Source organism: Coffea arabica, chromosome 3c (assembly GCF_036785885.1).
Source record: "Coffea arabica cultivar ET-39 chromosome 3c, Coffea Arabica ET-39 HiFi, whole genome shotgun sequence".
Taxonomy (NCBI): domain Eukaryota; kingdom Viridiplantae; phylum Streptophyta; class Magnoliopsida; order Gentianales; family Rubiaceae; genus Coffea; species Coffea arabica.
This window is the reverse complement of record NC_092314.1, coordinates 13,003,747-13,030,987: the sequence shown is the minus strand read 5'-3', so window position 1 is coordinate 13,030,987 and position 27,241 is coordinate 13,003,747. Positions and strand designations below refer to the sequence as shown.

The following is a 27,241-nucleotide window of genomic DNA, read 5'->3' as shown; positions in this document are numbered from 1 at the left end:
AAACTTGAAAAGCACAGTTAACAACTTAATATCATTTCCAAAATAGGTACAATATAAGGATGGAAGTCGTCAATGGACAAGATGTGGCAACAATAATATTATTTGAAGACTTGGCAACTAATTTTATTGGATGCCCAATACAAGAATATATAGATAGCACTACATCTTTCAAGGTAAGTTCCTAAAAATTATTAAAATAATAAACACATCAACTCTTAATAGTTAAGCATTCAATTTAAACCTATCTGATTTACAAATACTGAAAACCGAACGGGACAAGGAGAAATCAAAGTTGTATAAGAAAATGATTGCCGCAAAGCATAAGGAGTTCAAATTCCTCATCAAGCTTAATAGGATTGGGCACTCCTCTCATGGACATCCATCAATGGTAGCAATAGCATTCGAGCAACTACCAAATACAAATAAACAAGAAGATGCCACTCCATCTATTGCATCTGAACAACATGCTCGGCAAAGCATAATAAAAGAGAAAAATTCAAAGGTGATTGAAATTGACGATGATGTTCCACTACAGTCCTTCAAAACCAAAAAAGGGGGAGCAAGAAGTAATGCATCCAAGCTCAAAAGTCAATTGAAAAAGAAGATAAAAGTCGAGAAAATTAAAACACTAATGATTACTATTTCACATTTAATATCTTCTCTTTTTCTTCGTCTTACATTCAATAAGATTGCTTTGCATTGCTTACTTTACAATATTTTGTAACATGCAATTCCCACCCTTGCTTCTATTCCCAACTCTACATTACAAAGGTAAACTCAATATAAAAACAGAACAAAATGATATAACTACATATCATCCAACCACGTGCAACGCACGTACGGTATCACTAGTGATTTAGAAAAGCCTCCAGCCTAGGCCACTTTGACTGCAAGCTCTTCAGAAGTGATCCAATTCCTTGCAAGTTTCCAGTCTGTATAATATCACTGGTGGGGGAAAAACATCAATGAAACTTCGAGTAAACTATCGAAGCTGACACTTGAAAAGCTAAACATAAAAATTGTATAGTCAGGTATTGAATGTAGCAAACTAGGGAAGTTGCACAATCTGCAATCATGAAAGCAGCAGAAGTTCTTTTGTTTCACTACTACTTGGTTCAATTGCCAACCAATATGAAAATTAAGCAACCCTTTACCTGGAATAGTGCCACAAATTCAGCTTTCTAGATAAAGTCCATATGCAAAAACCATGGATATCAATTGTCAGTTGTCACCCTAATGTTTTAGTCTAAGAAAACTTTTACCAGACCATTGCAAGCATTCGATTTCAAGTATTTAAAAGCTGTGGTTATGAACTTACCTAGCATCAAATTGCTTGATTTCGTCAAGCATGCTGCTTGCTTCACCGAATTGGTTTACACTACCACAAGGAAGAAATTTCTTTACATTCAGTCCAGCAGTTAAAAAGCTTGTACTTTCTTCCAATTCCTCCTGGAAACGAGCAGCATAAAAGAGAGTTGTTAAAGCTATTACATGGAAGTGCTTGTATGATTATTAAACACAAAATCCACAAAGCAGCTGAGCAGACCTAAGCAATCCATTTGTGATTACCTTAAATTGAGAAACATTAGAACAGCTTGATCACTCTTCATGTTGTCTTTTCTCTGTTGATATTTGCACATCAAAGATTTTTTCAGAAAGGCCTGAGTACATCTGTGGGTTCCTTTCAGTTCCACTGCCTGTGCTCATTTTCTGATCTGGTGCCGCAGAAATGTCAATTGACATGAGAGACTCAGCATTATGAACAAGTCCTTCACACAAATTCGGAGCATTTGCTTCAACCATAGGCCTTTGCTGATGGTAACTTCCTTGCTTTCGGAACAAGTTTCTCGTGATGTCATCAATTCTTGGTGTCAAAGCTGTGTCAATGATGATTGCAGGACACGCAAATTTTGGACTATTTTCTCTCAAATGCACAATCACAAGAGGATTTCCAATCCTTCTGAATGCTTCTACAGTTGCATTTAAACTAAACCAATCCTGAGTCAAATTAAGCTTTCTTCTTGGCCTAAGTGCCTGAATGAATGGCATTGGCAGCTGCGAACTAATATGAGACTGATCAAGCAGATGAGAAAGAACATTAGAATACTTGCCTGAGTTCAAGTGGAGCAAGCACAAGATAACCACAAGCCTTAATGCTAGTAGTGGATGATACTGATCTACATCAAATTTTGATTTTGCAATCCATGATGCTGTCTCCCGCTTATTAAAAAGAAACTGTTCAACCATCATAACAACAGAATCAAATATGATTTCAGGAGACAACTGCGTGTCAGCTACTGAACTCACATCTGGATACATGTCTGCTTTAAGATAAACAAGCCATTCCACAAAAGAATACTTTGTTGTGAAAAAGTAATCCTTGGAATGAAATACAAGGAGTAGCAGGCGTTCAACAAGATATATTAAACAATCAGGTGATACATAGTCATATGACCTCCAATTTGCAAGATAAGTATCTCTCAAAGCTTCGTGGAAGCTATCAATCAGTGAAAACTTCTTCCAATCTTCAGCTGAAGTATTTGATGAAGGATCACCCAAGGATCTTGATTCTGTTATCCCAGAATGCCTCAATGAAGATACTTGCAAAGAATCAATGAATGCTCTCCACGAAAAATTCTTTTCAAATCTTTTTGCTATCTTCATGTACAGATCATCTGTTGGTTTTCCAGATCCAAGCCAAATCATTACCACCCTCCCAATTTGACCGTAGGTAAGGTCACCCTTGTTACTGATATTGTCAACAATAACCTCTTCAAGTAGACTCCGTGAGAGCTCAGTTTTCCTTAAAGAGATCATGTTTTCCACCAATGATTTGCAACAGTCTAGTGGAAATACATATTTAAAGTACGTAATTGGTGGCCGCAGGAAATTTTCTAGCCTCCTTTCAACACTAGCATTGAATTTGAATGATTCAGTCAAAAATTTCATCAATTGATAGATATCAATGAGGCAAATGCTTTGGCAAAATAGGGAGAATGACTCCCTTATTGACAACTTATAAAGAGCTTCAACAGTGTCAAGTACCTTCAGGCTGACAGAAGCTACTTCAGCCTGGCAATGACTCAGAGCAGCAGATGCAAATTTTCGACCATCAATGGATACCTGGTTCTCGCTTAGCTGCTTCTGCTTGAATACAGAACCAGTTGTTTTCACCCATTCAGCATCTGAGTTCAACAGTATATATGCTACATTTGAATTGATGACCTGCCTCCTCACACCAAAATAGTTCAAACAGAACTCACCATATTCAAGCCATTCATTATCATCTGGTTTTCCCACTGTTTTGAGATATTGCATGATATTTGACATGTTCCTTTTCCACATATTCCAAAAGTGCATGAGTGAACCAACGGAGACGTGGTTTAGTGAAATCTTATCTTCTGAATGCTTTTTCATATCAACTTGCAATTCATCTTCCCATTCAAACTTCCGTGTTGTACAATCAAGATGAGCATCCAGGATCCTCCGGATAGATATCAATTCAACTGTCAAATTTTTACATAGCTCTGAATAAGTGAGAGACTGAAGCAACTCATGCAAGCTAATATGCTCATGTGCCAAAACTTCAACCTCTCTGCGAATGCGTTCATAGAACTCATTCGATTCTTCCTGTGCAAATGACATAGCTTTCTTTAATAGCATTTGTTTCTGTCGAAATGGCCTCAAGGGCCAACCTCTATTTCCAGTCACCCATAGAGAGCGATGAAGCACAAATGAAATGATGAGTAAGGATGCTTCCTTGAGATGGCCTGCCTTCCCAAGCAGGTCTGCCTCCCGTGGCAGATCCCCTCTCAACTTTGCTATTTCTATAGCTTCCGCGAAGTTTCCGAGTTCTTCTTCCAACAACAAAAGTTCATCAATACAGCCTATGCTTTTCAGGAAGTTACGTCTGGAATCCATAGAAAGGAAAGCTCTAACATATTTTGTCATGGATTTAAAATCCTTGAGCTTATAATAACTCAAAGCGCAACTCTCCAAGAACTCTTGTTCAATTTTTTCGATTTCCTTTTCGCCAGGAGCATTCTGTTTCCATTTTGTAATGTATTGCCTTCCCAATTCAAAAAGACTCCCCTGAGTGCACACAGACAAACACTCCAACAAGTAATTGCCATCAGCATAAGCCTTTGCTGCAAGTTCATAACTTCTAGCCGAAGTGAAACAATCACCCGCTTGTTTAGGATCTCCACATTTATCGAAGTAAATTCTTCCTGAAGCAAGATTCAAGAGGTTGAACTTCAAGACTATGCTTTTCCAGTTAATTGTTTGCACAAGTAAAATACCATTGTCAAACCAAAGATAACTACAAAAAAAATAACCAGTTCCTCAACAACAAACCCCCCCCCCCCCCCCCCCCCCCCCCCCAAAAAAAAACCCCATCCCCTCTCCCTCCCACAATAAAACAAAAGTATGTCTATAATAATTGTATTAAAAAATTTATAACTAAGGGGAGATTGAGATATCATGCCTGCTCTTTCGTAATCCCCTCTCAACTTTGCTATTTCTACAGCCTCCTTGAAGTTTCCAAGTTCTTCTTCCAACAGCAAAAGCTCTTCAAGACAGCCTATGCTTTTCAGGAATTTCCGCCTTGAATCCATAGTAAGGAAAGCTCTAACGTATTTTATCATGGATTTATGATCCTTGAGCTTATAATAGCTCAAAGCGCAACTCTCCAAAAACTCTTGTCCGACTTTTTCGATTTCCTTACTTTGTTTTGCGGTACCATCATCACCAGGAGCATTCTGTTTCCATTTCTTAAGATATTGCCTTCCCAATTCAAAAAGATTACCCTGAGTACATGCGGACAAACACTCCAAGAAGTAATTGCCATCAGCATAAGCCTTCGCTGCAAGTTTGTAACTTTTAGCCGAAGTGAAACAATCACCTGCTTTTTTAGGATCTCTACATTTATCATAGTAAATTCTTCCTGCAGCAAGATTCAAAAGGTTAAACTTCAAGACTATGCTTTTCCAGTTAATTGTTTGCACAAGTAAAATACCATTATCAAACCAAAGGAGACCAGCTGTTGTAGAACTATAACTACAAAAAACCACCACCCACCCCTCTCCCTGGCGCCGACAATAAAACAAAAGTATGTCTATAAGAGTTATATTAAAAGATATATAACTAAGGAGACATTGATACATCATACCTGCTCTTTCGTAATCCCCCAAATCACAGAAGCATTCAGCAGCAGACTCAGCTCTGCCAATGCAGTCGAACAACTCAGCAGCCTGTCTGAGGATTGTACAAGCCTCTTGAGGATTTGACTCACGCAGCTGATCAGCAGTTGCCCTCAGGCCAGCAGCCTTGGCCCGTTTCTCCCAATTTGTATCTCCTGCCCTTTCAAAGCACATGGTTGCCATCTGATACTTGTTCTCCTGGTAAAGCTGCATTAAAATATAAAGAAAAATTTTGTAGATTCCAGAATGAATGATAACATGCACAATAAACTTGAAACATAAAATGCATAGAAGCTGCGGTAGCAGAAACTTTAGAGAGCAGTCCAACCTTTATACCCCTTGATTTCCACTCTGCAGGACTGCTTGCCATTAGCATCGTTTGTGAAAATGATTCATCCATCTCCCTTACTTGCACAAGGCCCAACTTCTTCCAGAAGTCAAACATGGGTGCAGCAAACTCCTCACTATCTTCACAAATCCACAGTCTCTGCCTTGTCCGCGTAATTGCCACATATAATTGTTTCAATTCAGAACAAAGGATACTGTGTCTTGCATGACTAAATCTAGGAAAGCACCTAGGGAAACAAGAATCACGTAGATCTTTTTTCTCCATGAAGTCATACACCACTCTCCATTGGTTCTTCAGAGGCGATGAACTGAAAAAATTGTACAGTAATACATCCTGCAAAATTGTACAATAACCCAATCAAGACAGAGTAAATTTTGAATGAAATGTGGAAAATCTTCAGCAAAGAAATCACTAAATGGAAGAAATAAAAGCAGCTAGGCATGCATTCAGTTTTCCCAGGCCCTTGGTCATACTCATAAACGGTTGGTTAGAGAATCACTTGGTAGTAAATGACAATCAATCACCTGAAACTCTAGACCCTTGCATTCCAGTATTGTAAGAACAAGAGCATGATTTCCTACATCTCTAGAAATTCCTTCCTGAGCAGAATCATCACGTACTAGTATAACCTGTTCGGCACCAAAGCCTACTACTTTCCCACCAGTCTTTACAGTCTTTCCGAAAATAATCTCAATAGCACTCTCGTCGTTTGGCTTAAGCAGAACAGGAGCTTCACCATATATAAAGCTAATTTCAGGTTTCAAAATATCAACAGATTGAGGGAAAAATTGGTAAAGAAGGTCTGTGACACTCTGTGCTAATTTAAGTACTCCAGCATGAGTACGGAAGTTCTGCTGCAAATTGAAAATTTCTGACATACGTCTTTTCTCTCTTCTTTCAACATATTTGTCACTCTTTGATTTCATTATGAACTCATTATAGAATACAGATCGTATATCTTCAAACCTAAAATCAGTACCCCTGGCAATAGTTTGAGCTGTATCACCAGAAAAGACAAAACCTTCATCCACATTTTTGCAGATATACTTGAACAGAGCTATCTGACTCATAGCAAGATCTTGCACTTCGTCAATGTACACAAAATCCATTTTATCACCCTCCAGACTCTTGCTCTTCAGCCTAAGATGAAGGTCAATAACAAAATCAGACAGATCAAATTCACCACGCTGTAATTTCTTCTTCTCGTAAGCTTGAAAAACAGTATAGATCAGCTCTCTCTCATCTGAGCTCAGGGTTGATGCCCTACTATTAGACATGGAAACATATTCTTGCCTGCTCAATTTACCATCAGGGGCTTCCCCAGCTAGCAAGCCTCCTTTAATGTGAGATATTATCTCCGTAAATGTTCTTGAAGAATCAAGATTCTTCGTCAGTTGTGAATTGAAGTGAGGCCAATAATGGAAACAAAACCTCTCATAATTTACCTCCTTCATTCGTAAGAGAGATTGCAGAACAGCAGATCTGAAATTTCCACTTATACCAACAGAAAAGTCCATTATCTTCGTCATCTCAGGAAATCGTCTGAAATATGAATCACCGATTGTCCCATCAAGCATCATCAAAAACTTATGAAATGTAATGACAAGAGGGTACTTTTCGGAAGGAATGCCAACAAAAGAATCTGGTATATCTTTAAACTGTTCTATATCTTCCACATCTTCGGCATCATTCAAACTGGTTTCAGATGGGAAATTTCCACTGCAAGCAAAACTGCACTCAAGACAGTTAAGGTTAGAGATATAATTATTAAGAATACTTTAGTTTTCTCTGTACTATGTAAAAGGATATTATTTTAAAGAAGAAGTCTAGTATGTCAGAATGCTAACTGTATCATGTAATCACAAAACGAGCTGCTAGGAAAAATCCAGCATATCTCACATAACTTTCCACCAACTACACAACGATTAGAAGTGTGAATTGATTTGCTGCTAGAGTTCATTGCCGCATGGATTTCTGTGATGTTCCTTTTCTTTTTTGGTTATTCAACGAGAGGCTCCAAACCTAATAAGGGGAAGGGGGAAAGGGAGGGCTGGAGAACCTGGGACCTCACCATCACCTAGCTAATGTCCCTACAAGCTAAACTGGGTCTTGGGGACATATCCCAAAATTAAGTTGCTCGTGTGATCTCTTTCCTTTCCTGAACTATATCTGAACTGACATGCCAAATGCCTTCTCAGAACATTATGTCCTGCACAGACTTCAACCTAATACATATTCTAATCTTTTAGAACTATGATAAAATGTAAATGGCCTCACATACAGCATGTAGTTGAACTCCATCGTATCTATACTATGTAGCATGACTGCTAAAACAGCACATCCAAGTAAGCTAAGTTAGACAATTAGAGCAGCAATGAGTATGAATCGAACAGTACATTAAAGCACATACAAACAAATTGTACTTAATCACTGGTTAGTGGTTACCTTATCACACGGGAAACATGATGTTTGACTGCAGAACATAGTCTTGGGCTTACTGTCACAAAAAGCTGGCGCAAAAATGTCTCCCTCGTCACTCCTGTAGAGTGATCAAACTCAGTTCTCTTCAAGACGCTCGTAGACATACTATTCTCAGCTGTAGTAAATCCTTCCGAAGCAATATGGTAGATTTGTTCTTTCTCGAATAACTTCATGGACAGGACAGTAGTTTTCCCTGTGCCAGATCGCCCAAGGATGAAGCTGCTTTTGCAGAATTGAATAATTTCCCACTCTTCATCTGTAACTTCAAAAGGCAGATCCAATTCCTGACCATCACGACTGAAAAGTAAATGACTCGCAGCACCAGGTGATAGGGAGTAAAACTTCATGAGTTGCAAGCTTTCGCTAACTCTCGAATTTTCAGCATAACATCCTCCATCCAAGGCGCTATCAGTAGAATCTGCAACAGATTTGCCATTATTCATGTTCTTATGTCGGATTATCTTTGATGAGTTGGGCCAACACTTTGGAAGCTCTGCTCTCCTGAACAAGTAAATAAAAGGAAAAAGCACTAGCAAATATGTTAATGCTGTCCCATTAAAAGTGGAATTCAGTTAATACGAAGAAAAAAGTTACCCTTTAAGACATTTCTGTTTGCATTGATTGATGAAATCATCAGTATACATGTTGAAAATGTTATCAAGACGTTTCAGCAGCTTTGGGATCTCCTCCAGAGGTAATATATCCCACACCTTCAAGACTTGCATGTAATTTGATTTCTTAACAATGTCTATTGAGCACACCACATAGAGCCCCTCAACCTTAAAATGTTTCACAATCTGTGAAGATCTTTCACAAACTAAGTCCACATTTATTTTCTTAGGTCGCCAGCCACTGGCAAGACTAAGCAACAGGTTTAGGACTAACTTCTTCATGCGGGTGGAAGTCATCTTTCTAAATGATTTCTGAAAGTCATCACTAAATAAAACCTGTGACATAACATATAAAAGTAATAAAAAGATTCATGAATAAACCAGAAATTCAAATCCAAAATAACCAAAATGATTAAACTATACAAGAAAATTTGAAAAAAGAAAGGATGCCTTGCAGATTTTCGCTAACTAAAATAGACAACAGAAAATCCACAACGGATTAGGTATATATCCAAACAACTATATATGGACAGAATACATAATATTGATATCATAACGATGATGCTACACTAAAAGGAACATAAACACGAAGAAATTTTGAATGGAGAAAAGAAAGTGCAGCATGTTAATACAAAATTTGATACCGTCCAAACTGTCATGCAAACTTTTATAGTCATAGTTTCCTAGATGGACATGTTATTCCAGTATGTGCAAGTATGCTGCCAGGAATGTTACCTAAATTGATACCATAAAGAAGCAAACAACTGAACATTACCTTCCACCGTTGCTGTTTGAAAAGTGTGCTATCCCCATTAAGCAAATCCTCCATCTGATCCAGCTCTTTCTTCACATCCAAAATCGTGTTTGATACATCAGCGTCCTCATCAGCACTAAAGAAACAACCACGAGCCTTAGCATCACAAATTAATGCTTTCCAAACTGATCGAGTATTTGTCAGTGTATCCACATTTCCAAAGATCCAAAGACAGTGCCTAGCAAGGGACAAAAAATTCAATTTCTGCATATTTGAAATTAAAGATTGGAGAAAAGTTCCTTGCAGTAATATAGCTGATAAAGTACCGAGCTCTTGTCAAAGCAACATTGGTTCTCTGAGGACTAGATAGGAAACCAATAGACCCTTTATTATTGGCTCTTACAGTAGATAATAAAACAATATCTTGTTCCCCACCCTGATATCCATCTATAGATTTTACTGTCACAACAAAATTGTCAAGATTTTCAAACTTGTGACGAAGTTTTTCTTGAACCAGTGCAACTTGAGCAGCGTAGGGTGATATTACCCCAACACTTAGAGATGTATCAGTTCCATTCCAAGCTGTGCCAAAAAAAGTAATTTGTTACGTAAAAGAAGACGTGGAAAAAATAAAACAATAGTCAAAGTAGCATAAAAACCATGTCATGGGTATTAAGTACACATATTACAAATTCAATCACATTCCTAATAGATAATTAATTATACAAGCGAGAGAAGTTTTGCACCCTCAATACTCCAGCAATTCATGTAAGATGGCTCTACCAATCTTAATTTGATGTTTTGATCCATTAAGCTTCAATTTTCTAGCCCTTCATATGATTTCCAGAGACAAATGCATATTCATGAAACAGAAGCTACTCAGTCAAATATTATACTATCTTTAGCCAAAGGTGTCTTTTTCTCATTTTCACACTCCTTTTCTATTGTAGAATGAAGGCATATCTTTCCTTTCCATTGTTCTATCTGGACTGGACTAAGGCTAAACTGAAAATATGGACAAGGTAACTGCTTCCAATCCTGCACTTCGAGAGAGTCAAACTTAATACAACAGCATATATTTTATGATATTTCTCAACAGAAAACTTGCTTGTAGATGAAATTATTCAAACTAGGAAGCCTTGACGTGCCTTTGTACAGCTTCTGAACTATCTTTACCACCACAGCCGCCTCAACAATATTTCTCAAGCTGTAATCATCACCATCGCTATCTTCTTTTCCACCTGGGACATTAATGAATGAATAGGGACCAAACATTTTCTCCCGAAGAAAACACCTTTCGTGCATTTTACTCCTAACTTCAGGTGCATCCATGATCTTGCCCGAATAGAAGATAGAATTTGGGAAGCAACTAATAGATGGATGCATTCTATATTGAATGTTAAGCAGGTGCTTTGGCTGACCCAATGAACTCAACCTTTCAAATAAGCTTCTTCCAAATGCGGCATTGGCAGATATCTATATTATACGTAAACAGATATATATTATGTCTGAGGTAATCAGATGTCATGCCTGTAAGATTATTCTATTGGTCTGTATAAATTCACTAGCAATTTGCATACCTTGCTATTAACGCTTGCTGGCAACTGGCACTCATCACCAACAAGAATAGCATGCTTCAAACCAGGTAGTTGAAGTGGTATAAGGGATTCACACTCTTTCAATTGGGCAGCCTCATCAATGACCAGCACTTTAAGTGGCTCCACATTTGTCCTGTGCAACTTGTAGGAAGTAGAAGCAGTGCAGAAAACCAAGGTAGCCATTTGGAAACAGAGTTCCCTTATTGATTCTTCATTCACAGCGGCTGGGATGCCCAGATTTTCAAGAGTTGAATGAACGGTTTTTAGGACAAAGAGACACTTGCTTCTAATATCTGGCAGAAACCAGGTACATGTGACTGCTTTGGAAAAATCTTCCACCATTATGCTAGAAGAATAGAGCTTCTCCAGTATATCAGAGGTCAAAACCTTTTCAGAAAGCTCCTTCTCCAAAGACTCAAGTAGATAAATCAGATGTACCATGTTTTCAAAATTTTGTTTTGCAACAAAACTTTTTGGTACATGAGTGCAGAATGTAATCAGACATCTTCCGAGGGATGGTAAAATAGCTTTTACTCGTGCTCTGATGAATTCTAGAAATGACTGTGGCTTATCTTTTGGAGCTTCATCTTTGTTTTCCTTGGTTTTGATCAGCTCATTTTCCAGAAAGATATGGTAGTGTGAGGCACCGTGCTCAAGCAAATCAATCATAGAACGCACACAATGTTTCAAACCATTTGATGGTGCAAAGCACTCAACAAGCCTCTTCACGCGGTAGTCAAGATACATATCTTCAATATCAGGGGCAACTTTTAGTCGATCCTTATTTCCAAATAATATAATATCTCCCAATGGAGTAAATGGATCACATTTTTCAGATTCAGCAGCATATGCCTCTTTTACCAGTTTTACCACTCGAGATGCAACTTCATTTACTGCCACATTGGTTGGGGCACAACAAAGAGTCCTGTAATTCATTCTTAATAGGATAAAGAGAATCTGACTTACTGTTTTGGTTTTCCCGGTCCCCGGCGGACCCCAAATGAGTTCAATGTGAGAATTCTGGTCACATGTCATCTTATGGAGAGACGCCCTTATGGCTTCAGATTGGGATTCATTCATCTGAGAGTATAAATCTGATCCAAAACTTTCAGACAATTGTCCAGTGTGATTTCTTTGTTCTTTCTTTTTCTTTATTGAAGCGAATTGAGTTCTCCCGGTCAATGGCAAAGGCTGCAATTGTTCCCTCCGCTTCGTGTGAGTGTTCCTCGTTAGGGATGAACTAAATCCCTTTTTCTAGTCAAGAAACAACGGATGCTTTGGGTCGCCTAAAAATTGTGAGATCGATTTAATTTTATCTTTTTCTTTTATTTATTGGTATTTGCATATTCCCTGGTTGTAGTGCTTATGATTGTTTAATTAATTGATTGTCTTGGATCCGGATAATTAGTTAATTTAATAATCTATTGTCAATTGAGGTATTAAATCCGTAATTGTTTAATTGCCTTGAAATAGTGACAACTGGCATAATTAGACTTGTGTCAGGGGAATACGCGGGCTAATCTGAAATAACCCTGGTAGTGCGTTATTTGGTTAGAATAGGGTTTCTCTAATACGTAAGGCAATTGGGAAATTAAATCCTATGTGCGTACCTAGGATTATTTCTCAATTAGAGCAGTGATTAACGGGCGTACCTTAATCACCGACACAGTAAGGAGGGGTTGACTGTCATCACTTGTTTGGCAGTTATAACCTATTTATTGGTAAATAATTGTAATTGGCTTTGTATCGATGATCAATTAGGTGAACCATTGCTGAAGTTATTCCTTGGCTAGATCCTTTGATTTTAGTAAGTTGTTATTTTAATTTCTAATTGGCTATTTTATTTTTATTATTTTACTTTTAGTTGGATTGCTTAAATTGTCACCCCTGAGATAAAAACACCCCCCTTGTCACTGTGAATTTAAAAAGAAACAATTACTCGCAGTCCCTGTGGATTCGACCCTGCTTACCACTATCTACAGAAATTAATTTTAGTTTGAGCAGGTATTTATTATTGCACAGGCTGACACCCTGTCACATCCACAGTTTAATATGTTAAACTTTATAATTAGGAAGAATAGAAAACAAAGAGACATCAAAATATAAATGATCCAAGAGACGTCACAATATAAATGACCAAAATATAATGAACCTTCAAGCTACTAGCTCTCTAATTTTCTTCCATTGTTTTCTTTATTCAGCAAACCACTAAATTTCATCACTTTCTCTTCTAATTATCTCGTTTTAATAATTATGACCATTGATCTTGGGGATTAACAACCATGACCAACAAAGTAAAAACTATGAGAAAAAATAATTGAGGGCTTGTGGAAGCAGAGATTTTGGGATTTCTACAATTACTAGTGTCAATTATATCATAAAATATATGCATTACAATAATAAATGCAAACTCTAAGATAATGAATATAAACAATAAAACGATAACTTGCAAAATTAATGTTACCGATATACAATGGATATATTAGAAATCAAGTCGACTCTGAACATTTGTTATATTCCTTCTTCCACATTCAGGGGGTCCATGTGGAGAATTTGACAGATTGACCGGATAGTGATCTGGTCAAGTATGGCTAGTGGACGATCCCTTTTCTTGTTCTTTAATTCAAGTTTCAGCCTTCAATTAAGGGCCAATGTTTTAGATGGGAGAAGATACCATCACAATGTGTAACCGATATCTAGTCTTGTGATTCTTACTTGCTCTATTTTTTATATATGAGCAAGTCTACTCAAGTTTTTGGAGACTCAAATGATACAGTGGGAGAGGATTTGAATTCAAAATTTCGTATTTATTCTTTTTTCTTTGAACCAGACACTCCATCTATTTTCTCTTGGTCAATTGATATACGTCCCATGAATATTTTCACATTCTCTTTTGATTAAATTTAAGGAATAATTTCAAAAACCTTCCCTGAGGTTTCTAACAATTTCAATGAGATCCCTTGAGATTTTAAAACTTACACTTACCTTTCTTGCCCATTTAAAATGACAATATTAGTCTTACCATTTTAATAAAACTCCCTTTGTTGGGTATGCATATAGAAAGAATGATATTTATAATTATTTTTTCTTTTTCTTTTCTCTTCTTATTCCTCTTTTTTTTCATATTACCAGTAAAACTACAGAACTATAAACTATAAATATTGCTTCTAGTCGTTATCATTACCAAATGTTGAATTAGTGACCTTTTTTTTGACAACTTTGAATCTAATCTAATTTTTTGTTGATCTTTTTTTTTCTTTGCACCAAAAACAACATTGATTTAAAAAGAAACTATCTAAAACTACTACTAAATTATTGATACGTCTAACATTTCAAAAATCTACAAACTCTAAAACAATTATGATAATACTTTCTTCCCCAACCTTCAGGGAATATGTATCCCTAGTAAAGCACTATGTACAATAGCCTGCCATAGTGATAAAACTATTGTAATAATTGTTTATTAAATAATAAATATAGGTATTGAAAATTTGATGCTTTATATTTTACAATTGTTTTGGAAAGCAATATAAACTATATAAACCAAGGACATTTTAGGATGTTCATTTAAATTTTTGACTAGTTCTAAGGTTTGATTACCAAATGTATCAAATCAAGGGCAGTAAGTACAATTTTTAATAATTCAAGGTAGCTCAGTGAAATTGTTTAAAACCTTAGAGGATGTTTATGAAATTATCCCTACTTATAATCAACTGTGAAGTGCTACAATCAACATAGTGGGCAACGAGAATAAACTCCTAACTATGAAAGTACATGACTTGGAATGATTATAACAAAACCATTAATATTCTTCACCTAGGTTGCCGAAAATTATTGGGCCACACAGGATCGGTTAGAGGTGGGCTGAAGTGAGAAAAAGTCCACAACACACCACAACTTTCAACTGGGGAAGTTTTGGACTTTTTATTTGGTGTTCGAAAGGCTTAGTATATGATGTTCGAAAGCCGTACAATTTAGTTTTGGCCTGTTTGGGGTATCCACAATTACCCTTTATTACACCCTTGCATTATAAACTGTCCCATGGTAAGAATATAATGCCTATTACATGCATAATTGAAGCAAAAAAAGCTGAAAGAGTGGGTCTAATTTGTCCAATTATTCAAAGCTTTGCAACAGTTTCATTTTATCCAATTATTCAAAACTTTTGCAGTGGTCCCTTGAATCCAATTTTCAACATGTTTGCAATGGTAAAATAGTGGTAGCATTGTTTCAATTTCATCAGTTTGCAACAGTGTTTTTTTTTTCACTTTCAATTCTCAAAATTTTGTCTATAAATATTGTTAACGTTTCCTCAATTTCTTACTCTCCCACTCCATCATTTCTTCTACTGTATCATTTGTTTTCTTTAACCTCTTATCTAATTTTTTAAAGTGTTGGGTATTTGTTTAATAATTATCTAATTATTTTTAGAAAATAACAATGTATTATTTTTGAAATACATAAAAATATATACTATTAGTTTTCAAAAATTAATAGTATTATTTTTTAAGAAAAAAATTTTTAGAATGCAAAAATTTCAACAAAAGTTAATAAATTTGTTTCAAAAAATTGATTATTTATTTATGAGATATGTGTTGAGAACTATTAAGATAAATACTTGATTTGATTATAGGTCCATGCTATTATACTATGTAGAGTGTAATTTACAGTGAGTGATAATATAATGAAAGAGAGGATAATAAAGTGATGATATAGCATGTGAATTGCACTCTTTAACTCTAAAGAGCGCAACCCATTGTAAATGCCTTAGGACACCTTCAAAACTCTTTCTTGTTTTCAAATATTTTTTTTTGGGTTAAGCATCCAGATTTATCTTACGCTACTCCTACACTGTGGGAAGGGGAGTGCCCAAGTGTGTTGTGTGAAGGCACAAGAATATACACGTACCATCATTATTACAAGTACATGAATTTCGAAGTTATATGAAAGCACTAGTAAATTCCCAGAGATACATGAATCTACTAATGAATCTAAAAGGGAATGAATGTATTAATGAAGCTTAGGAAAAATGGATGAAAAACACTTAAATTTAAGGCACAATTTTCAACACAAACATGTCATAATCAATATGTTTGTTCACATTATACTTCTATCTAATTTGAATTTCTAACTTCTCTAGCTATTTCTTCCATAAGAATATTAATTCTATTTAAACGAAGACTTTAAACTAGAAATATTCGTTTGTACATTTTATACACCAAAAAATGATGGTCATATGTTGTAAAATCTTTTTTGAGTTCATTGGGCTAAGGTAGCAAAGCAAATTCCTTATTTTCTCTAAAAGCGAAATATGTTTTCAACTTTCTCTTAATATCTACATTCAAATATTTACAATTGAGTTAATTAAGATACTCGATAATTACTAGTATATAACAAAATGAAAGTTAAAGCTTTACTTCAATAAATGAGTTGAGATATATACAAATCATGTATCAACTATCAAGCTTTATTCTAAGCGTAAAGGGTAAAGCACATTTTCATGGAAAGAGTACGAGTAAAAATTTTGGGGGTATTTTTGAAAAATTTTGTTGTAGTAGAGTTTTTAGATTATATTTTGAGATATTTTCAAAAAAAATATTTTGGGATATTTAAGAGTATAAGAATTTCTAGAATATATTTTGAGATTTCTTTTAAAATTTTAAAAATATTTAAACTAATTTTTAGATTACCTTTTAGAATATTTTTTAAAAATTTTTATTGTATTTGAAAATCTAGTTTTTAAAAAACAGTCCCATCCAAGCAGAGTTGCAGTTTTTAGTCCTATGTATGCTTGGCTAGTCTTACTATAGCCTAGTATGTTTCACTTTAGATAATATTTTCTTCCTTACGAATTGCATACTTCTCATTTAGATCTTCAATTCTTAATTTTTTTTTGACATATTTGATCATAATGTGGCTTGTTACGAATCACACCATAGTTTTCTGCCATTAGAGAATTTGAAATGTATCATAATGTGGCTTGTTATATAATGAGAATTTTAGCGTACCAATTACTCTAGAAGTTTAGTGTATCAAATGCTCTTGAAAGAATTGTAATATACGAAATAGTTATGCTCGGATTTCTATTTTTTTGGAGTTTTTTCTTGAAAAATATATTATAGCAATTTAATGTATGCATCAAAAAAATAATTGAAAAATGTATTTGCGAAAAACGTAAAAATATTTTCTTAGAAAACTGCAATCCAAACAAGGTAGTTTAGCTCCAGGACACATGATGAGCTTGGTTTCGCACTAGGGGACATGATCTGCAAATTTTGTTATCCTCCTATACCCAGGTGCTCCCAGAGTCATGCCCACCTTTCCCTTCAAATTCAAGTCAGGGAGAGTTTCTCATCAGAAGATCCTGAATCTATTTTCAATGCTTGAGTCCCCTTTCTCTCCAGAAGCAATTGAGTCAGGCTCTCAAAATAAATATCAGCCTCATCCTTCTTTGATTGCTTCAAGGCTGATTACGTTTGCCTCTCCCTAAATGTTTGGATTGTCTTCTATTTTACTTTATTTACACCTTATTTACACACCGTAATTTGCTTGTATCATCAATACATTTTTCAATCATCTTTTTATCTCACATACATCACATCAAAAAAATGCTACAGTACTTTTTCACAAAATTATCTCAAATAATTTACAATCCAAACAAAAAAAAAGACTAGGATAGAATAGATTATACAATAATTATTGTCTTTGAAAAAAAAAGACAAGGTTAGAGTAAAAACGTTGAAGAAGGATGTCATGAATATATTTTTGGTCGCATATAACAAAACACCGTTGAAAAGCCTATAAAAATTATCTTACATGGTGTTTTTAAACTTCAAATGAAAATTGTTAAGTTTATAACTAAAATTTATAAGATCTATTTTGATGAAATTAGCATAGGAGCATAAGCGTTGCACATAGTGGGCATTTGTTTTAGGAATACGTACTAAGATAATTTTTAAAATTAATTTAAAAGCATAGAAATTTAACTGTTTAAATTTCATATTGCTATCAATTTTCTCCTCCAACAAAACATATAAATCATTTGCTTAACAAAACCTTATCGATAGTACGTCTTAGTAGCAAATTATAGAATTGCCAAAACAATTATGTTCTTACCAGAGCAATTTCACTCTAAACAATGATAATACCTTCACAGACCAAAAGTAATCATATTTTGTATTGTAAAGATCCACAGACTACAAAAGCGCCAAAATTGAAAACCAATCGAGATGGAGCGGGACTTGGTTCATCTCTAGTTGATTCTCTTTCATTTTTTGCAGTACTCATCTAGATGTATGACACGTATCTTCATTTATTAACAAGAGTTAGGATTAGTCAAATTTAAATTGACCATGTCCCTTCTTAGTAATTGAAGACGTGTGTCATATATCTAAATATGCATTATACGAAATAAAGAAAGAACTCACTAGAGAGGAGCCAAATCCGTCTAAAGTTATGTCAGCAAATTCTATCATATTTTGTATTGTAGATTCACAATTAGTTGATTAATCTTTTCATAGTTGAGAAGGGCCAATCTGACAAATTTGTTCATTTTTCGTTAGGTAAGAACCACATTGGTGTTACCTGCTACCCTTACTTTCTCATTTGGTTAAAGTTAACTAAGCCTTAGCCAGAATGTGTGATGAAAGTGGGGCATGACTTGAAAAGATTATTAACTGACAGTTAATATCCCTAACCTATAAAAGACTAATTGAGACATGATTTGCTGTAAAAAACCATAATCTCAACCTTTGGAAGTTCTGTAAAAAGATAACATACTCATTTATAGCCTTGATATACTGGCACAAAGTGTTATCAAGTAGTAGTAAAGAGAAATTTTCCATTGATTCGCAATAAATAGAGAAGCGAAAATAGATTGCGAGTTGAAGTCCATTCTCATCAATTCATCACAAGTATTCAGAACAAATCATTAGTTGAGATTAGGAACTAGAGAAATGCATACGTGAAACAGTTGCTAAAATTTGGGCCTTACAAGATCAATACAATGTAGGTTGAGGTGAGAGAGAGTCCAAAATGTCCCGTAAACATTAAATGAGTCTATTTTTCAGCTTGAAAGGAGCATATGGGCTTACGCATCGTCCCTGAGAGCCCAGTTTTTTAGGACGCCGTAGAACCGCATTTCCTGTTTGTTTTGGAAGTTTCAACGTTTAATCGTTTATGTGTTTCCTTTGTTTTAGGCCCGATGTTGGCAAAATGTGATTCCTATTTTATTCAATTAAATTTCATTCTGTTGTAAAACTAATAAACAACTATAGTATAAATGGAGATATTAGAGAAAGATGTAGAGAAATGGAGAATGATATTCTTATGATTCCAACTAATACAAAAGTCTTCTTAAAGGGTGTCAATGTACCTCTACAAGATTAAAGGTATATCAATTCTATTAAACACCCACTACTACAAGAATATGAAGAAACCTATGAAACGGTTTCTCCACTACATGAATAGATTTATGGATTGTAACTTCTATACATAATGTAACCATAAATCAAGAATTAATCCTCTTGGGAATACAAAGGAACATCCATACTTTTAATTGTTTCATAACACTCCCCCTTGGATGTCCATTACACAAAGAATATGCCTCGTTAAAACCTTACCAGGGAAAAACCCATTGGGACAAAAACCCTAGTGAAGGAAAAAGAGTACACTATTCTTGTGTATTAATTTCTCCCCCCTGATGCAAACATTATTTGAGATCTTTTAATCGTTGCATTCCAATATTCTTCGCCAATTGCACTGAGATATGGCACTTCAGGACCAAGTATCTCTTCATCTTCCTTTCGCGATCTAAAAGGATCCTTATTAGGATCTAATGATCTGACAACCATTGGAGTACTTAATATATGTGCCTTATTCATATAAAACCGCTTTAATACCTTCCGGGTATATGCAGTTTGGTGGATAAAAATTTCACTTTTCAAATGCTCAATTTGTAAACCAAGACAAAATTTTGTCTTTCCAAAATCTTTGATCTCAAATTCTTTCTTCAAATATTTAACACTATTTTGAATCTCTTCAGGAGTTTCAATCAAATTTAGATCATCAACATATACAGTAATTATCACAAATTTTGATCCATTTTTTTTGATAAAAACGCATGGACATATTGGATTATTGGTATAACCTTTTTTAGTCAAACATTCATTGAGACGGTTATACCACATACGTCCAGATTATTTGAGGCCATACACAGACTTTGTAATTTAATAGAATAAATATCTTTAGAATTTGATTTGCATGTTTCAGGCATGTTGAATCCTTCGGGGATTCTCATATAAATATCATTTTCAAGATTTCCATATAAATATGCAGTAACGACGTCCATTAGACACATATCTAATTTTTTATGTACTGCAAAACACATAAGATATCTAAATGTGATAGCATCCACTACAGGTGAATACGTTTCATCATAATTAAATCTAGACCTTTGTGAAAAACCTTGGGTTACAAGCGCTGCTTTATACCTCACAATTTCTTTTTTCTCATTTCTCTTTATCACAAATACCTATTTATATCCTACTGGTTTTACACCTTCAGGTGTTTGGACTACAGGTCCAAAAACTTTTCTTTTAACCAATAAATCCAATTTAGATTGGATCGCATCTTTCCACTTTGCCCAATCATTTCTATACTGACATTCATCAACCGATCTAGATTCATGATCCTTATCAACTTCTATAATATCAAGTGCTACATTTTATTAGGCTCCAATTAAATTTTCTATGATTTTATTCTCTTCAGGAGTTGACTTTTCGGAGCGACCTCTTCAAGAGGTTGAATTTTGTCATGACATTTAATCTCCGGAGATATTTGAAATCAATTTATACCTTATTTAGGTAGGTCGACCTCAAATTTATTTGTAGCACTTGTGCATGTCCTTCAGGGACATCAATTTTAACCAGAATATTTCCTGCAGGAATAGTTGATTTAATAACTCTTTTGAAGTCGATAAATGTAACTTTCTACAAATGAAGAATTTCTTGAACTTCTAGTTCACATTATTGAGGATCGAGGAAATCCAATTTTTCAAATGATTTCCTTTCGATTGATTTTTTCCTCCCCCTAATGTCGGGAATCGTAGTTCATCAGAATAAATAAATCATTCAATAGATTACTCATCAATATTTTACGATATTTAATCGTAAAAGGTGATTCATACCCAACATAAATTTTAAATTTCTTTTAGAGCCATATATAATATAAAGGGGAAATGTATAAATATTTATCGGCTCTCAAATATTTTCACTTTTGCCAAATCATATATCTATTGGGATCAGTAAACTTCTGATTTACTGCAGGTGATAATTATAAATTAAATGAGAATGAAGATAACTATATCGATAACCATTTCTCTCTCGAATAATTATTATGATATAATTAACATTTATCTCATTTGATTTCTAAACATGATCTCTATTATTGTCTCATTTAGTGTCTCAATTTGATATCCATTTCGACGGATATTCAAATTCAATAATTCTTTCGAGACATGTTAAAAAGTAGTGCTTTATTTATGATAAACTTTTCTCCTACAGGGAGAAATATAGTAGTGGCTCTTCTGGAGCTTTCAATCACTTAAACACTACAACTGATTGTGTTTGTCTTTCTCATTGGAATATAGTGTATATAGTAGCACTTATTAATGAGACACATATCATTGTCACCATAATTCTTATGGGACAAATATCATTACCATAATCCTTTGATCCGAAATATTTAACATCCATTTCTTCTTCAGGAAGAAAAGTTAATTAAATCAATTATCATACACCTTTAGGGTGTTTAAAGAAATTGGCCATGTGAAGATGATATTATAATTTTGATTCGTCAAATGTACTTCGGGACATTTATCTTCAGGATCCTTACTTTCTTGTCCTTATCATTATTATCTCACTTCAAGTGGTAACTTTTTCTCTTGTCATGGTAAAATATATATTTACCAAAATCATAGTCATGACAGCAACCATAATTAATAAATTGAAATTTAGTCGCATTCACTTCTGGGAATGGACTAGAACTAGTATGCAATAAGTACAAAATACTTCTCAAAATTTCTCTTAATATTGCTACTACAAGAGCATATTTGAGAAATATGTAGAGAATATTATTTTCAACTAAGAAATAATTCTAAACATAGCAGAATTATGTACTTGCACCCATAAGTAAATTTATCATACGAGGCTTTGAAATAATGACCATCTTCTGGTGGTTAAATATTTTCGTTAAAGAACGACCATCTTCAAGTGGTCGAATCTTTTTCTTTAAATATTTCAAAGGACAAGTAGATCCTCAAATATAATTGATTTTCTATAATAGCATCTCCAAAATTCAATGCATCAGAATATAAGTATTTATAACAAATATTTCTCAATAAGTAGACAGAAGTTGCCGAAAAAATACGGGCAAAATCTCTTGTTTCACTTTTACTCAAGGTAGAGGCTCTGTTTTCATCTTTTGCTCAAAAGTAAAGACTCGTACTGATAACGTGTTGTAAAACTAATAAACAACTATAGTATAAATGGAGATATTAGAGAAAAATGTAGAGAAATGGAGAATGATATTCTTATGATTCCAACTAATACAAAAGTCTTCTTAAAGGGTGTCAATGTACCTCTATATATAGGAACTATAAGATTAAAGGTACATTAATTCTATTAAACACCCACTACTACAAGAATATGAAAAAACCTATGAAACGGTTTCTCCACAACATGAATAGATTTATGGATTGTAACTTCTATACATAATGTAGTCATAAATCAAGAATTAATTCTCTTGGGAATACAAAGGGACATCCATACTTTTAATTGTTTCATAACACATTCATGTATTTAGAAAGAGTGAGATTACTTTTTTGGTTCTTTTACGCATCACGAAGAATTTAGTTAGCTGCTCTTTTTTTTTTTTTTTACACTTTGAAAATCTCCAAATCTCATTTTTTTTTCTTTTGATTATATGTTAATTAGCCCAAAATTCATTGTACTCACTTGACATAGCGTATAAATAAAGGCATTGACCCATTGTACAATTGTGAAATTTATACTCGTTTTCTCTCCAATTTGGGTATTTTATCCCTAGCTCTGTATATCATCTAAAACAAATGGTGTGGAATTCAAAAATGGAAAATTAAATATTCATACAAACATATCACATTCAAAGCTCTTTGAAGAATCAATTATTTTACTAATGCCCTTTCGAGCAATTAGCTCAAGCAACAGAAAAACCAAGTTGCAGACATCCTTCTTAAAGGAACTTAAGTCCCATACTTCATTCTTTGCAAAAATTCTCTAACTTGAAGAAGTAAAATGTGTGATTCTGAAAAGTTAGCAAATCATCAACCAATTCTATCCTGATCAGGCCACGTAATGCCCTTTGCAATCCCCATTGCAATTTTTACCGTAAACCTGTTGTGAGCAGAAAAGAAATGATCATAGAGGTTTCCAAATTGGGCTATCATATTCTTCCAAGAATCATGAATTGTTAATCAATTCTATCAAAATGATGGAGTTTGAACCTCAAATAGAAAAAAAAAAAAAAAAAAGGTAACAAAGTTCCTTGACGGCAAATTGACACATGTTTGGAAAGAAATAGCACAAAACCATCATTAAATTCAGCAAAATGAAATTACACAAAATAGGCCAACAGCAAAATATCTGAATAATCTCATTGATTGTTTCCACCATATCTTGACAAGAAAAGAGCCATCGATCCTTTCCAACTTTTACCTCAATCTTCCACAAAAGCACCAAAGAAAGCCAGACCACCAATTACAATCTCAAGAGCTTCCTGATGATATCATCAAGAGAAAAAATAGTGCAATAATTAGTTGTTTGTTCATCAATTTCAATGTGCTCCTGCATGCATTACAGGCAACTGAAGTACAAAAAAGCTACCAAATGGTAAATATAAATTAAACTTGTTTAAAAATAAAAAGCATGATTATTTCTACCAGCCAATTGATGGTGATGACAAAAAAAAAAATACCAGATATTGCCTATGCTGATGATCTTCAAATTCTCATTTCCATTATTATATTCCTGTGCTGCTTCAATTTTCCGTACTAAAGATTCGACGCCATCTCTGCAAGATCTCACATTAATTGTTTCAAGAGTAGATATACTCCCTAAACAAGCAGGCATCGTTTCCAAATAAAAAATTCTTTTAAGATTTAATTGCTGAAGGCACGGGAAGTAATCACCACTGTCAGGGTCTGCCTCTGTCCACTCCACAACCTCTACTTCTTCCAAAGTCAAGACCCTGAGTTTAGGGAATCCTCCTTCCATCAGCTCCCATCTTTGGCCGACCATTGCCCGGCCTCTTAATTTGAGGACTTCAAGATTGGGTAGTTCTTCAATCAATGACATTTTACTACAAGGAAGACCCAGAGCTTTAAGACTCAACTTCTTCAAATTCTTGGGAAAGGAAAGCTTAACATGTTCCCATGAACCTGAGGAGCAATAGCCCAACCAGGTGAGTGACTCTAGGCATTCTAGTCGACTCATGTTAAACACTTCATTTCCAGTCTGACGATCGGAAATTGTAAGTCGGCGAACGTTGGGAATCCTTCTCAATAAGTTCTCTCCCTCTTTATAAAGACACAAACAAGAGAGTGAGTCTAAATTGGGTAAAGTGGAGAGGTTTTCATCAACGTTGTCGTTGGAAGATACACGAATAACAACGCCAGTCCACAAACATACATGCCTCAACTTCTTCATGTTCCAGATGCTATCTGGCAATGAAACCTCCTCATTAGAATATAGACAAAAGGTTTCCAAATGTGAGAGCTTGGCTATAGATGGTGGAATGAATTCCATTTCCGAAGCTCTAAGGGCTAAGTACCTCAAACAAAGAAGTGATTCAACTTCAGCTGGAAGCTCCTTCAACATTAGGTTAATGCCCTCTAAATTCAAAACTTTAAGATGTTTTTAGATGCAAAAAAGGAAGGAGATATTAAGCAACTTCAACTTATTATATCCTGGAGTAGCATCAAAGAATAGCAGAGTACTTAAACATGGACAAAATAGCTTTGACTTCATAAAATCTTTGCCACTGGAGCAAATGGACAACCGAGGTAGGTTGGGAGGCTCATTAAAGGTAGAAAGCTCATCATATCCTCGCAGGACCTGAAGAAAATTCTTTTCTTTCGCCTCGTCCTTACAGAACTCAAATATCAAATCGTGAATGTAACAAGTTTTGACTCCACCAATGGATCTGTTCTTACCTACCATAACTAGGTTTCGGCCAATTAGGTCCATCAGATATTCTTCTGCAATATCCTCTGATCTCTTTCCTTCAATTTTTTCCACAAACCCTTCTGCAATCCAGAGACGCATCAACTTCTTGGCACCAATTTTTTCATCTTCTCGAAATGCAGCAAAATACAGCAGGCATGCCTTCAAGTGATATGGTAAATGCTCATAACTGAGCTCCAATGACTTCTTCCACTGGTCTGTACCAGACACCATGGTTGAAGTAAAACTTTCAGCAAACTTTTTCCAAACCAAAATATCATGCTCTATAGTTGCTAGGACTCCAGCTACAACAACAACTGCAAATGGCAATCCCCAGCACTTTTTGACAATCTCCATTCCCAATTCATGCAATGCTTGAGGACATTCTTCTTCTTCTCCAAACACCTTCTTCTGCAGCAATTCGAAACTTTCTTTCTCACTGAGTGGGTGAAGATAGTGAGGTTTTCCACCATCTTGAAACTCTGAAGCTACATTAGAAAATCGACTCGTAAAGATGATTCTACTTCCATTCTTGTCATTGGGGAATGCAGTTCTCAGCTCATTCCATACCTCAATGTCCCAGACATCATCAAAAACAACAAGATACCGATTCTTCAATAGCCTTTGATGGAGCTTTTCAAACAACGCATGTTCATCCAGATTTTGAAACTCATCCTTCCTAGAATGCTCTTCATCAGAGCACAAAATTTGAAGTAACACATTTTTCATGTTAAATTCTTGAGAAACAGTGGACCAAAGACGAATGTGGAAGTGACAGGTTACTGAACTATCATTGTAAACTTTTTTGGCTAAAGTTGTCTTACCAAGCCCAGCCATTCCCACAATGGGAACAATTTCCACCTGTTTTGATCCCCATCTAAGTCGTCCAATTACTTTTGCTGCCTCATCATCAAGACCAACCATGATTTCACGAGCTATTGGCATTTTACCTTTTGATAGCATGCGGCTGGAAGTCTGGCTAACTTCTGGTGCTCTTAAGCTATGAGAGGAATTAGGAAGACTCTGTATAATACTTGAGATAAGTGGTTCAATTACTTTTTCTGCCTCATCATCAAGACCAACCATGACTTCATGGTCTATTGGCATTTTACTTTTTGATAGCATGCGGCTGGAAGTCTGGCTAACTTCTGGTGCTCTTAAGCTATGAGAGGAATTAGGAAGACTCTCTATAGTACTTGAGCCACTGATCTGATCCTTAAAATTCTTGATATGTGTAAGGATCGAAGACAACCTAAGAGGGGGGGTGAATTAGGCTTTCAAAAATCTGCTAATAAATATTCTACCTTTTTGAACAGACAGCCTTTCTTTTTCCCAAATGCCTCCCAATGAACAAGATAATACAATAGCGCAGGTATTAGTGAGATAGAGAGACGAACAATTTATATATAAAAGCAGTAAATAAAAGTAAAGAACCAAACCAAGCTTCAAACACAACTGAGGTTTGAACACCACTATTATATACCAAGTTACTTCAAGCTGAATAGACTTGCAACCAATCGAATGTGTACAAGGAAGGGATCACTTCCTTCTTGCCCCAAATCACACTTGGTCAAGCAAGGAAGTTTTACAAACACTCGCAAACCCTCACTATGCTACACGATTGAAGAAGCTATGTCACACTTGAAAAACAACTGCACGAAGATTGCACATGCAAGGAATACAAATGTTTCGTTTCAGTATTCTAGCACTTGAATCACTCACGATCTGATGTAGGCTTGATGTGCAAAGTTCTTGTGAGGTGGTTGACTTTGTTCCTTTTATAGGAGACCAGAGAATTCCTCAATTAATGCTGTCAACGGGTAGAAGGCAGCTGAAGAGTCAACTAGCCGTTGGTACTGTCGGACGTCCGATGCTTGGTTTTTATGCGTCCGAAGGTAGGATGAATACATGGAAATTTCTTCTTCACTTTCTTCGGACGGCCGATGCGTCCAGAATGTTGCGTCCGAAGAGCAGCAACAATTGTCGGAC

At 35.2% G+C, this 27,241-nt stretch overlaps 2 protein-coding genes across 6 annotated transcripts; both read right to left on the bottom strand.

Annotated features, from left to right (window-relative positions):
* Positions 1-620: 620 nt before the first annotated feature.
* On the bottom strand, positions 621-12,112 carry LOC113735635 (uncharacterized). Of its 5 annotated transcripts, none has more exons than XM_072082279.1 (14): positions 10,977-12,112; positions 10,545-10,872; positions 9,723-9,978; positions 9,418-9,634; positions 8,626-8,978; positions 7,996-8,532; positions 6,075-7,281; positions 5,530-5,883; positions 5,171-5,408; positions 4,487-4,945; positions 1,570-4,229; positions 1,319-1,449; positions 1,155-1,181; positions 621-1,006 (listed from the first exon to the last, which is right to left on the bottom strand). In XM_072082279.1, exons 1-11 carry the CDS (start codon positions 12,072-12,074, stop codon positions 1,600-1,602), a joined length of 7,677 nt encoding a protein of 2,558 aa, XP_071938380.1. In that variant the 5' UTR covers positions 12,075-12,112; the 3' UTR covers positions 621-1,006; positions 1,155-1,181; positions 1,319-1,449; positions 1,570-1,599. The 5 variants fall into 5 exon arrangements, with proteins under 5 accessions (XP_071938380.1, XP_071938379.1, XP_071938381.1 ...); XM_072082278.1 differs by having other exon boundaries at positions 621-945; XM_072082280.1 differs by lacking the exon at positions 1,155-1,181.
* Positions 12,113-24,728: 12,616 nt separating this feature from the next.
* LOC140037829 (putative late blight resistance protein homolog R1B-14) lies at positions 24,729-26,359 on the bottom strand. Its single transcript, XM_072082967.1, has one exon. It carries the CDS (start codon positions 26,357-26,359, stop codon positions 24,947-24,949), a length of 1,413 nt encoding a protein of 470 aa, XP_071939068.1. The 3' UTR covers positions 24,729-24,946.
* Positions 26,360-27,241: the final 882 nt, after the last annotated feature.

What these genes read in the sequence shown, in the direction of transcription:
- LOC113735635 (XM_072082279.1), bottom strand. Translation starts at nt 12,074, where the DNA reads ATGAATGAATCCCAATCTGAAGCCATAAGGGCGTCTCTCCATAAGATG. An exon ending in AGTTCAGAAGCTGTACAAAG is followed by an intron (nt 9,979 to 10,544) that starts GCACGTCAAGGC and finishes TTTTTGGCACAG; the next exon opens with CTTGGAATGGAACTGATACA. An exon ending in TCAAACAGCAACGGTGGAAG is followed by an intron (nt 8,979 to 9,417) that starts GTAATGTTCAGT and finishes GTTATGTCACAG; the next exon opens with GTTTTATTTAGTGATGACTT.
- LOC140037829 (XM_072082967.1), bottom strand. Translation starts at nt 26,359, where the DNA reads ATGCCAATAGACCATGAAGTCATGGTTGGTCTTGATGATGAGGCAGAA.